General features: G+C 43.7%; 2 protein-coding genes across 2 annotated transcripts in view; one reads left to right on the top strand and one right to left on the bottom strand.

Annotated features, from left to right (window-relative positions):
- The window catches only part of LOC106572808 (tumor necrosis factor receptor superfamily member 14), a 98,692-nt gene that overhangs the window by 48,925 nt on the left and 36,172 nt on the right, over positions 1-13,595 (bottom strand). The gene's annotated exons all lie outside the window — the stretch shown is intronic.
- Positions 5,738-6,875, top strand: LOC145860850 (uncharacterized). Its single transcript, XM_082961530.1, has one exon. The coding sequence runs from the start codon at positions 5,812-5,814 to the stop codon at positions 6,487-6,489; it is 678 nt and encodes a 225-aa protein (XP_082817656.1). The 5' UTR covers positions 5,738-5,811; the 3' UTR covers positions 6,490-6,875.

Here is a 13,595-nt window from a genome sequence, read left to right as displayed (position 1 = left end):
TAGCAATCATGCAAGGCATTAATTGTAAGGCATACTTAATGAAGGATTTATAAAGAAAATAAGTATACTAACTATTAATAATAGGTTTATTGTTTATTAAGTCATAATTAAACCTGGTTTCATGTCTTCCAGCATGAGAGGCTGAGACTGAAGATCATCCTGGCTGTGTTTTCTCCTCCTGGAGTCTAACAACCAGACTGAAGTCAGTGATCAGGCTCTTCTCCCCCCATGCAGGTACCTCTAGGGATAGTTTGATTGAAATTTGATAAATCTTCATCCAGGTCAACGTTTTGTACCCCACGGATAACAGATTGCCAAACAGGTTAAACACGTTAAACACGTGAGTCAACTCGATACTAGGTAACTGGATACTACCCATGTCATCACCCCCCAAAAAAAAAAAATACATGTTTTGTCATTTTCTGACTTCGAAGGTGTACAACCTGGTAAAAATAAAGGTTGAATAAGCAAAATGATCACGGCTCAGGATAAGACCCAAATGCAGACAGTGCACACTGGCCTATCCCATCTGGACAAGAGGAATACCATTGTAAGAAAGCTGTTCATTGACTACAGCTCAGCATTCAACACCTTAGCACCCTCCAAGCTGGAGGCCTTGGGACTCAACCCCGCCCTGTGCAATTGGGTCTTGGACTTTCTGACGAGCCGCCCCCAGGTGGTGACGGTAGGAAACAACATGTCCACTTCGCTGACCCTCAACACTGGGGCCCCACAAGGGTGTGTGCTCAGCCCCCTCCTGTACTCCCTGTTCACCCACAACTGCTTGGCCATGCACGCCTCCAACTCAATCATCAAGTTTGCAGATGACACAACAGTAGCGGGCTTGATTACCAACATCGATGAGACAGCATACAGGGAGGATGTGAGGGCACTCAGAGTGTGGTGTCAGGAAAAAAGCCTCTCACTCAACGTCAACAAAACAAAGGGGATGATCGTGGAGCACCCCCCTATCCACATCGAAGGGACAGCAGTGGATAAGGTGGAAAGTTTTAAGTTCCTCGGCGTTCAAATCACAGACAAATTGAAATGGTCCACCCACACAGACAGTGCTGTGAAGAAGGCGCAACAGTGCCTCTTCAACCTCAGGAGGCTTGTCACCCAAAACCCTGACAAACTTTTACCGATGCATATTCGAGAGCATCTTGTCAGGCTGTATCACTGCCTTGGATTGGCAACTGCACCGCCCTCAACCGCAAGGCTCTCCAGAGGGTGGTGCGGTCTGCACAACGCATCACCGGGGGAAAACTACCTGCCCTCTATGACACTTACAGCACCTGATGTCACAGGAAGGCCAAAAAGATCATCAAGGACAACAACCACCCGAGCCACTGGCTGTTCACACTGCTACCATCCAGAATGCGAGGTCTGTACAGGTACATCAAAGCTGGGACCGAGACTGAAAAACAGCTTCTATCTCAAGGCCATCAGACTGCTGAACGGCAATCACTAACTCAGAGAGGCTGCTGCCTACATTGAGGCCCAATCACTGGCCACTTTAATAAATGTATCACTAGTTACTTTAAATAGTGCCACTTTAAATAATTCCACTTTAATAATGTTACATATCTTACATTACTCATATCATATGTATATACTGTATTTTATACCATCTATCGCACCTTGCCTATGCCGCTCGGACATCGCTCATCTATATATTTAAATGTGCATATTCTCATCCACCCCTTTAGATTTGTGTGCATTAGGTAGTTCATGGGGAGTTGTTAGATTACTTGTTAGATATTACTGCACTGTCGGAAGTAGAAGCACAAGCATTTCGCTACACTCGCATTAACATCTGCTAACCATATGTATATGACCAATAAAATGTGATTTGATTTTTGAATAACAGGTCTTTATTATATAAACGGGGCAGTCAACCAGGTACTGGAATCCCCTGTCCCGTGGCCAAACCTTCAGGAGGCGCCTCAACGTGTACGCTGGTTGGGACGGGGAAAAGGGGTGGGCCTGGAAACAGCAGACAAAGGGCTGTGAGACATAGGTTTAATCCTAGACACATGAAAAGTGGGATGTATACAGAGGGTAAGTGGCAACAGAAGACAAACAGCAGAGTTTCTAAGAATCTTGGAGATGGGGGAAAGGGCCGATAAAACGAGGTGAAAGTTTGCGGGATTCCACCCGGAGGTGCAGATCCCGAGTAGACTGCCATACCTTCTGCCCGAGACGATTAGCGGAGCTGGGGTCCGGTCGCAGTCCGCCTGTCGTCTATACCTGGAGGTGGTCTTGAGAAGAGCCGACCGGGCTCTCTTCCATGTACAGCAACATCGGCGGACGGACATCTAGGCCGAGGGTATGCTGAACTTTTCCTGCTCCGGGAAGAGCAGGGGCTGATATCCAGGCCTCCCGAGTGGTGCAGTGGTCTAATGCACTGCATCACAGTGCTAGCTGTGCCACTAGAGATCCTGGTTTGAGTCCAGGCACTGTTGCAACTGGCTGCAACCGGGAGACCCATGGGGCGGTGCACAATAGGCCCAGCATCGTCTGGGTTAGGGGAGGGTTTGGCCCGCAGGGATGTTCTTGTCCCGTCATGCACTAGCGACTCTTGTGGTGGGCTGGGGGCAGTGGATGCTGACATCGTCACCAGGTGTATGGTGTTACCTCTGACACATTGGTGTGGCTGGGTTAAGTGGGCATTGTGTCAAGAAGCAGTATGGTTTGTCTGGGTTGTGTTTCAGAGGACACAAGTCTCTTTGCCTCTTCCGAGTCTGTACGAGAGTTGCAGCAATGCGACAAGACTGTAATTACCAATTGAATAAGAAATTGAGGAGTACATTTTTTTTTAAAGGCGAGAGACCAGTGGCTGAGCAGGGGATGGTGTTGTGGGCGTACTCTACCCACACAAGTTGCTGGCTCCAGTTGGTGGAGTTGGCGGAGACAAGGCAGCAAAGAGTTGGCTCGCTCCGACTGCCCGTTAGACTGGGATGTGGAACCCGGAGGACAGGCTGGCCGATGACCCAATGAGCTTGCAGAACGCCTTCCAGAACCAGGATGAAAACTGAGGACCCCAGTCGGAGACCATGTTCTCCGGAAGACCATGGATCCGGAAGACGTGTTGCATCATGAGCTGGGCCATCTCCTTGGTTGAGGGTAGCTTGGGGAGAGGAATGAAATTGGCAGCTTTGGAAAACCGGTCTACCACTGTAAGGATAACAGTGTTGCCATCAGACGGGGGAGACCAGTGACGAAGTCCAGGGATATATGTGCCCAGGGACGGTGAGGGACAGGAAGTGGTAGGGGTCAGTATTTTGAAGTTTGGATGACAAACATGCCCAAAGTAAACTGCCTGTTACTCTGGCCCAGAAGCTAGGATATGCATATCCACACACACACACACACACACACCATTTTCCTCGCCCCGCTCAGCGCTTCTCTCACCCCATCCCCCTCATTGCATCTCTCAATACATACATTTTAAACAAACATAAACAGAATTTTAAAAATAAATTAAATAAATAAATTAAAATAAAAAAAATTCAAAAATCTCAGTTTAAACCAAGAAGTTGAGTTCCCCACATGGAACGTACTGTGTAATTCTGAAATACATAGATCACCATTCTAAGAGAATCCTCGCAGCATAATAGCTGATACTTCAGGTTCTAGGTAATTTAGGTAAGGTTCCCATACTTTGTAGAACTGATCTGTCTTAGAATGCAATGTACATGTCAGATATTCCAGCGGCACCCATTCAAATAGTATCTTATGCCAATCTTTAATAGAGGGAACCTTATCACTAATCCACTGTAAAAGTATGTTTTTCCTCGCTGCGAAGGTGAGGATGTTGTAAAGCCTCCTCTTACCCACAGAAGTTACATGCCTACTAGGGAGACCTAACAGTAGAGAGACTGGGTCCAATTCTAGATTGACCCCTAGGATCTTTTCTTGCAGAACACCAGACCAATATCTTTGTATTTTGGTACATGACCATAAACAATGTCTTAGGGTGCCTGTATCAGTTTTACATTTAAGACACTGAGGAGAAGAGGAAGAGGGGCTAAAAGCATGTCTGCGATTTGGGGATATATGCAATCTGTGTATTATTCTTAATTGAATTGCTCTAGTACGATTACATATAGATATTGTTTTTGCATATTTCCAAATGTCCTCCCACATCTCTTCGTCAATAGTAACAGACAGTTCTTTCTCCCACACTTGTTTCACCCTCTGTGTGTCGACAGCAGAAAAGGACCTTAAAAAGCATCATAAAACAGACTTACAGACATTTTCCTTTGTGGGAAGAAAAGCATTCTTTCAATGACAGACATATCAGGGTTGCCAATTAAGGTGGTGCTCTTCAGAATATAATGTCTTACTTGTAGGAAACGGAAAAAGTCCTGCTTTGGGAGTTGATATTTCTCGACCATCTGCTCAAATGACAATAAAATCTTATCCGCAAATAAGTCATTTAGTCTGCGTATGCCCTTATTAAGCCAAAAGTTAAAGCCAGCATCCAGCAATCCTGGGCCAAAATCTGGGTTGTTAAGAATTGGGGTAAGAGCAGAGGTTAGTTTGGACCTTCCCAGGAAACGTTGAACTGACCTCCATACTTTGAGTGTTTTAAGTGTAATGGGGTTGTTACAGTGATCTTTTACAGACTTGAAACTTGTGAAAAATAAAAGATCCTGTAAGGGGTATTTTGAAAGAGAAGTCTCAATGTCTAACCAAATAGAGGAGTCATCGTTTGTGATCCAGTCTGAAATATAACATAGGTGGGCATACCACTGATAGAACCTGATATTGGGCAGATCCAAGCCACCCATAGAACTTGGCAGCTGCAATATTGCCATCTTAAGTCTTGGCTTGCGTTTACTCCATATAAAGGAACTTAGCCATCCATTTACATCCTTTATTACCTTATTGGAGAGTAATACTGGGATCATTTGGATTGGGTAAAGTAGCCTAGGTAAAATGTTCATTTTCAAGAGGGTTATTCTACCCAACCATGAAATCGGAAGAGAGTTCCAGCGCTCCAGATCCTGTCTTATTGTGTCAAACAAGGGAACAAAATTGGCTTTGTACCTTTGTTGGAATTTAGGAGTTACGAATATACCCAGATACGTAAAACCTGAGGGAGACCATTTAAAAGGGAAGGGGGGAGAAGTATTAGGTACAGAGTGAAGGTTACCAAGTGGCATAGCCTCTGATTTAGTTAGGTTAATCTTGTAGCCTGTAACGGCCGTCGTCAAAATGAGACCAAGGTGCAGCGGAGGATGTATTCATCTTAAATGAATTTATTCAAGAACGAACACGTTAGACAAAAAAACAAGAAACCGACAGCCAAACAGTACTGTCAGGTGCAAACACTAAACAGAAATGATTCACCCACAAACCCCAAAGGAAAAACAGGCTGCCTATGTATGACTCTCAATCAGCAACAACGATCTACACCTGTTCCTGATTGAGAGCCATACACGGCAGAAACAAAGAAAACCACCAACATAGAAAAAGAAACCTAGAACGCCCACCCATGTCACACCCTGGCCTAACCAAAAATAGAGAACAAAAAACCCTCTCTATGGCTAGGGCGTTACAGTACCCCCCCCCCCCCCCCCCCCCCCCCCAAAGGTGCGGACTCCGGCCGCAAAACCCTCATACAGAAACCGAAAGTCTATGAGTAGATCACTCTCAGAAAAACATGTGGTTTATTGATCAATGCCCTGTGGGCGGGGTTTCAGATGCTAGACCTAGCAACACTGCTCATTTTAAAGCAAGAGACTGATCGAGTTTCTAGAAACTCCTACTCAGTTCTTTGCTACGGACACCTGCTCTGCAATCATGCTGGACAAGGAGTTAGTTTGTGAAGCGCTATCCGCACTCTTAGGGAAGTGTATAAAGCATGGAATCAATCCAAATATATCTCTTCTCGACTATCACCACAGATTCTTCTTAGCACATCATTATTGTGATGTTGAAGAAGAGTTCTTCATAGATGTAGAAGAGTTCTTTGACCATCGGTTTGACTACGACTTCACCAATATGACTACATCGCCCCGGTGCATGAGGGGAGATGAGCCATACCACCGTCCATTGGGGTGGTACCGAATGGCTGTGAAGGTTCTGGATAAATACCCGGATCGGAATTGGCTGGGCCCAACTGGATGGAGAAGTGAGTCTGCACCGGGTGAGTGGCCTGTCTCCTTCCATGGAACGAGTGAAGATGGAGCCAAAGGCATCATCAGCTTTCACTACGAAGCGGGGAAAAGGAAGCTGTACGGGAGAGGAATCTACTCAACCCCAGTTTTACGGAGTTTTTCCACTACTTTTAAATCAAAGAAGAATGAGAAAAGCTACAGAGTGGTAATGCAGAACAGGATCAATCCAAAGGAGAGAGAGAAATGTAAAAATAATGAATACTGGCTAGTTCGTGTTCCAGAAAATACATCGAAGGAGGAAGAGAAGAGAATAGTGGAACGCTCCATTCGTCCATACGGCATCCTGATTCAAGAGGTGTAATAGGATTCTGAGGAAGATTAATGGATCTGTTATGATGAACATTACAAGGCAACCCCTGCGCTCACTTTGAGTTAAATGTCTCAGCATTATTTTTTATTTTTTATTTAACCTTTATTTAACTAGGCAAGTCAGTTAAGAACAAATTGTTATTTACAATGACGGCCTAGGAACAGTGGGTTAACTTCCTTGTTCAGGGGCAGAACGACAGATGTTGTCAGCTCGGGGATACCTGCCGCCCCTGATAATCCTGATTTTATTTTAAGTAATACGATTTGAATAATCTAATGTTTACTCAAATCATTAATTTGTTTTATTATTATTTTCAGTACCTATGAATAGATTTAAAACACTATGAAATAAAGTTTCACCAAATTCTCAACCTTAAATTCCACCCCAACCTCATATTAAATTCGTCCATATATGTGCATAATGTATTTCAGCAGATTTCGTGCGTTTTGTGCATTTTTGTGTGGTTTAATTCGTGAGATATTTAATTTAAAGACCCTTGCTCCCTTCTGTCTCAACGTAGACTTTGATCTGATTCTTGTGATTCTTGCGATTTTGCTATTGTATATGTTTGTAGGCCGATGTAGCCAAATTGTATCTATGATCGTATGCTATCCATTTATGTTTATTGTATGCTATTTTAATTAACTAATGATACAGCCCGACAGCCGAATGATATCAGGCACCTGTGTGTGTCCTTTGATACTATATACACGAGTCACCTCGCAGTGTTTGTCATTATACCCTTATGAAGACAGCTTGTCTGTCGAAACGTTGGATATTAGGTTATTCAATTATTGCATCTGAGCTCCTAGAGTGTGCGGCTCTCCTTTAATTTTTCAAGGGCAGCTCTAACCAACATCTCCAATCTCGTCTCATTGATTGAACTCCAGGTTATCTGACTCATGACTCCAATTAGCTTATGGAGAAGTCATTAGCCTAGGGGTTCACATACTTTTTCCAACCTACACTGTGAATGCTTAAATTATGTATTCAATATAGACAAGAAAAATACAATAATTTGTGTGCTATTAGTTTAAGCACACTGTGTTTGTATATTATTGTGACTTAGAGGAAGATCAGATCACATGTTTTGACCAATTTATACAGAAATCCAGGTAATTCCAAAGGGTTCACATACGTTTTCTTGCAACTGTACAATATACAGCCTAACTGGAAGCATTAGGCAGCATGATTTGTGTCAGTGTGCGTGAGTGTCTTTCTCTGTTTTCTTGCTACCTTGACCGAAACGCAAGTAGACAGAGAGACTCATCAATCTCAGTTAAAGCATCCGAGCGAACGAAACAGCGCCCGTCATTACGTATAGACCATGTATCTGATTATGTCTGGACCAAAAGTATATGGCATGTCATACAATTTCTGATCAGACAGCATCAGAGACGTGGGCTACATATAACAAAAGAGAGGGACGCTGTTTTGCTTGCTATTTTCAGCATAGAGGAAGAGGCGAAGTGAGAGGGCTCAATTTCGCCAAAATTTGTTCTGAATAAACCAATGCGTTTCTATGGGCATAATATGCAGACCTGAGCTTGTCACCTGCATTTCCGCCTTTGGGACGACCCGCATTGTTAGGGCGGAGACATGAGCATCTCATTATTATATGCATAACTCTGGTTTCAGCCATTTGCGAATTAGAAATGACAGTTGGCACGTGGAAGAGTGCACTGTTCGAATGCTGGCTTCCCCTAAAGTAAATTGTTGTTTTGCCAAAATTATATAATCACCCCTATCTAACTAAAATAATTCAAAATACAAACTACTTATCTTTCTTCATAATATCATAAGGTGAATGCACCAATTTGTAAGTCGCTCTGGATAAGAGCGTCTGCTAAATGATGTAAATGTAAATATGAATTTGATAGAGCGTGTGCACCTGATCACGCCAACCTCCTGTATTGGTACAATGTTGCACTTCACTAGATACAGCTAGTACAAGTCAAGACAGATAGAAAGGGAGGCGGACCAGCTGAGTGGAGATTAATGCGATTGAAAGAACCTGATTTTTGATCAGGATATTTTCTACCGTTTTTATTTGTTGACCTTAGGCCTTTGTATTTTACATAGTTGACGATGTAAGTTATAGGCCTATTGCGGCATTGGCCTATAGGCTATCTATGAGTTCCAAGCACTAATTTATTTAGCCGCAAATGGATCACAGTGTATCAATGTGTCCACATTGCAAAGGCTGGTACTCTTACATTAGTTTAATTTTAATTCAGATTTTTATGATTAAACACGTGACCATCATTTTGAGAAACAAAAACGTTATTATTGAAAGAAATTGTTCGATGAAATGTGCATTTAAAAAATAAATAACTGTCACGCAGATCGATAGAAACGCTAAATAAATTGTAAGCTTCTCCAAACTTGAAACTCAACAGCTGCCTATGGTCTTTATTATAACACCCATTAACAACATTCGCAAGCGCGTGCACACAGGAGGTCCCGTGAAAAAAAACGGGCCGCCTATAGAAATCAAATCCCCGAAATCACACGGCCAATCCGCCCATGCATGGAGCAATATCCTACACCTGGGAGCAGGCAAAAATAACGACGAAAGCCTTCAGCCAGGCCAAGTCAGGGCTGCTGACATTCACAATATTATTTTGTCCGTTTTTTTGTTACAAACAAGCAAAATTTTAATTATTTTTCTTAAAAAAGGAGAAGGACATGCAAAATTCGATTGAGTTTAGCACCGCACTTTCAAATTAAAAAGCAGTTGAGTTACCAGAGGTAGAACAGACATTGAAAACAAAAGGGAGAGAAACAGCCTTGTCGTAAAATTACAAATACAGTCATTCATCATGATTAAAATATGTCCTTATTTTTTAAGTTACTGCACTAAACATGTCAAATAGGCTATTTAAATGGCCCCTAGTAGATCTAGAAGAATCTGATGGTTGTTAGCACTATGGTTGGCTCAGTGGGGTGGGCATCATATTGGAGGTTGGTATTGACTGTAGTTATAATATTGTAATGCCTCTTTTTAAAGGAGCAGAACATACTGATGTTAGGTGAGGAAATCACTAATCTGTCAGTTTGAAGAGGTGAAGAAAGACCAAGAGATCTGTGTGCTTCAGGAGGAGCTGACAGAACTGACCATTTCTCATTATGAGGATGTGGTCAGAGATCAGGTAGGAAGTAGGAACTTCTCTGTACTGTATATTTCAGAGTTCAGTGAGAGTATTGTAGCTCATGTACTGAACAACAACGTGTGACCTTTGGATTAATGAATTTACAGACATATACTGATTACTACAGCAGTGCTATAACTTTAACAGTGTCATCTATCCCTCTATCTCTGACCCTAACTACAGTATAAAAGTGATCTAACTATAACAGTGTCATCTATCCCTCTCTCTGACCCTAACTACAGTATAAAAGTGATCTAACTATAACAGTGTCATCTATCCCTGACCCTAACTACAGTATAAAAGTGATCTAACTATAACAGTGTCATCTATCCCTCTATCTCTGACCCTAACTACAGTATAAAAGTGATCTAACTATAACAGTGTCATCTATCCCTGACACTAACTACAGTATAAAAGTGATCTAACTATAACAGTGTCATCTATCCCTCTCTCTGAACCTAACTACAGTATAAAAGTGATCTAACTATAACAGTGTCATCTATCCCTCTGCATTTGAACCCTCACCGTTGACTAACATTTAAACTAAAGGAAAATAAACAAAAAATAAACAACTTCAGGATGCAAGACTGTTCAAACTTAAACTGATTGTCACAACTTCTGCCGAGGTCAATGCCCCTCCTCGTTCGGGTGGTGCTCGGCGGTTGACGTCACCGGTCTTCTAGCCATCACTGATCCATTTTTCATGTTCCATTGGTTTTGTCTTGTTTTCCTACACAACTGGTTCCAATTATGAGTACCTCGTCATGCCGTACGGTTTGAAGAATGCTCCATCAGTCTTCCAATCTTTTGTAGACAAGATTTTCAGGGACCTGCACGGGCAGGGTGTAGTGGTGTATATCGGTGACATTCTGATTTACTCCGCTACACGTGCCGAACATGTGTCCTTGGTCGCCTGTTGGAGCATGACCTGTATGTCAAGGCTGAGAAATGCCTGTTCTTTCAACAGTCCGTCTCCTTCTTAGGGTATCTCCTATCCACGTCACGAGTGGAGATGAAGAGTGACCGCATTTCAGCCGTGCGTAATTGGCCGACTCCCACCACGGTAAAGGAGGTGCAGCGATTTTTTGGGGGTTTTCCAATTACTACCGGAGGTTTATCCGGGGTTTTGGTCAGGTAGCTGCTCCCATTACCTCACTGTTGAAGGGGGGTCCAGTGTGCTTGCAGTGGTCGGCTGGGGCGGACAGGGCTTTTAGGAAACTGAAGGCTCTGTTTACCTCGGCTCCTGTGTTGGCTCATCCGGATCCCTCTTTGCAATTCATAGTGGAGGTGGACGCGTCTGAGCCTGAGATAGGAGCTGTGCTCTCTCAGCGCTCAGGTACGCCACCTAAGCTCCGCCCCTGTGCCTTCTTCTCTAAGAAGCTCAGCCCGGCGGAGCGAAACTATGATGTGGGGGACCCGGGAGCTGTTGGCTGTCGTCAAAGCTTTGAAGGCGTGGAGACATTGGCTTGAGGGGGCTAAACACCCTTTTCTCATCTGGGCTGACCACCGCAATCTGGAGTACATCCGGGAGGCGAGGAGACTGAATCCTCGCCAGGCAAGGTTGGCCATGTTTTTCACCCGTTTTGTGTTTACCCTCTCTTACAGACCAGGTTCCCAGAACGTTAAGGCAGACGCACTGTCGCGGCTGTATGACACAGAGGAGCTGTCCATGGATCCCACTCCCATAATCCCAGCCTCTTGTTTGGTGGCACCGGTAGTGTGGGAGCTGGACGCGGACATTGAGCGGGCGTCACGTGCAGACGTCGGGCGAGGGGCCTTCAGTACCTCGTGGACTGGGAGGAGTACGGTCTGGATGCTGGGTTCCAGTGGAGGATGTATTGGATCCTTCCCTGCTGTGAGAGTTCCATCGTCTCCAGCTGGATCGCCCTGCACCTCGTCCTCCGGGTCGTCCCCGAGGCCAGTGTTGATGCGCTGCTGGAGCCGTGCGTCGAGGTGGGGGGGGGGGGGGGTGTAGTAGTACTGTCACGACTTCTGCCAAGGTCGATGCCCGTCCTCGTTCGGGTGGTGCTCGGCGGTTGACGTCACCGGTCTACTAGCCATCACTGATCCGTTTTTCATGTTCCATTGGTATTGTCTTGTTTTCCTACACACCTGGTTCCAATCCCATTCATTAGATGTTGTGTATTTAACCCTCTGTTTTCCCTCATGTCCTTGTCCGAGATTGTTTGGTGTTATTGTGTTTCGTGGATTATGTATAGGTGTGCGACGGGTTATGTTACCCATGTTATTTTTTGTACGCTTGTTTTTTGGAGTTTGTTTTTATCTCATTAAACCACTCCAATTACATCAAGTTGGTTTCTCCTGCGCCTGACTTCCATGCCACCTACACCCACGTCAATGACACTGATACCAGAACCAACAGAGCACAACACACATCTAGAATTAAACTGTCAAACTAAAATGAAACATAAATTAAATCCACAATTGTACTAACTTTGGTCATCTCACATACGTTTGTTTTGAAGGCCTTGAACGATATCCTCATGCAATTCTCTTTCACTCAGTCTAAAATGGATTGAAAGATAGCCTGCTGTAAAATTGTCACGTCCTGACCAGCAGAGGGAGTAGTTGTTTAGTATTTTGGTCAGGACGTGGCAGAGGGATGTTTGTTTTGTATGGTGGTGGTTTTGTGTGTGTTGTAGAGGGGTGTTTGATTTAGTTGTTCATGGGTGTATGTTCTAGGTTAGTATGTTCTAGGTTGTATTTCTGCATTCTGTCTAGTTTAGGTTTTCTGTTTAGGTTTGGGTGCTGGACTCTCAATTGGAGGCAGGTGTTTCTAGTTGCCTCTGATTGAGAGTCCTATATAGGGGTGTGTGTTTGTTTGGTAGGTTGTGGGTTTGTTTTGCATTGCTGTCGGTTCAGCCTGTGAAACTGTCATCTGTCGTATATATTTTTTTTTTTGTGTACATCATATTTAATGAAATGATGTGGAGCGCGCAACCCACTGTGTATTGGTCTGACAGTGATTTCGAGATATCTTCAGATGAAGGTGAAGATCGTGACAAAAATGTACACTAAAACTGGCATGAATTAAATTCAAATTAAATAAGAACAAATTAACAAAACTAGATATATTGAAGTGAACAAAATTATTTCTACATACAATTAACATTCTTCTCCTCCTCTCCTCCTTATGATGTTTTGAAAAGTTGTCTGGAAGAGGACGAATGATGGAAGACATGAGGAAAAACTTCTCCCTGTGTTTCACTCTGTGTTTCTTTGTATTGAAGGTGGAGTTGATAGTGCGTCTGTCAGAGGAGGTCAGGAATCAGAGGGAGGTGGAGAAGGAGGTGCAGGAGAAGAACCAGCAGATAGACCGGATAGAAGAGGAGCTCCACAGGCTGAGAGGCTAGCCCTGAGTGGGGTCCTGAACATGGAGGGTTCCTAGCCCTGTTGGACAGAGAAGCAACTCACTCTGAGACAGACACCAAGCCATACAGCATGAGGTTAACCCTTAGTTAACTTGGTCAGAGTTAGGAATTAATCATTTGTTAACATTTGAAATTTATATAAAGGTTGCATGCAATGTTATCGTCTGGTATAAGACCTAAAATGCTCTGCATGGTGGCCTTGTCTGAGTCTTGGAACATGGCCACAAACACAGCTCTTCAGATATATAGAGAATGCTGTGGACAGTGAGGAGGAAGACAGAGTATCACTTACTGAACAGATGAGAAGTGGAGAGAACCAACCAACCACTGATGAGGGAGTTAGAGGAGGCCAGGAAGAATCATGTGATTTCTTCTGGTGTGTATGAACTTTGCACGTACACACTAGAAATGTCCTTGTTTTTGAAAGAAAAGCACATTTTTGTCCATTTAAAATAACATCAAATTGATCGGCAATACAGTGTAGACATTTTTAATGACTTGTGAGGCGTCTGTTTCTCAAACTAGACACTCTAATGTGCTTGTCCTCTTGCTC

The sequence above is a fragment of the Salmo salar genome, chromosome 15 (assembly GCF_965601325.2).
Source record: "Salmo salar chromosome 15, fSalSal1, whole genome shotgun sequence".
Lineage (NCBI taxonomy): Eukaryota > Metazoa > Chordata > Actinopteri > Salmoniformes > Salmonidae > Salmo > Salmo salar.
The sequence above is the reverse complement of the archived record's forward strand: the minus strand, read 5'-3'. Positions and strand labels throughout refer to the sequence as shown.

What these genes read in the sequence shown, in the direction of transcription:
- LOC145860850 (XM_082961530.1), top strand. Translation starts at nt 5,812, where the DNA reads ATGCTGGACAAGGAGTTAGTTTGTGAAGCGCTATCCGCACTCTTAGGG.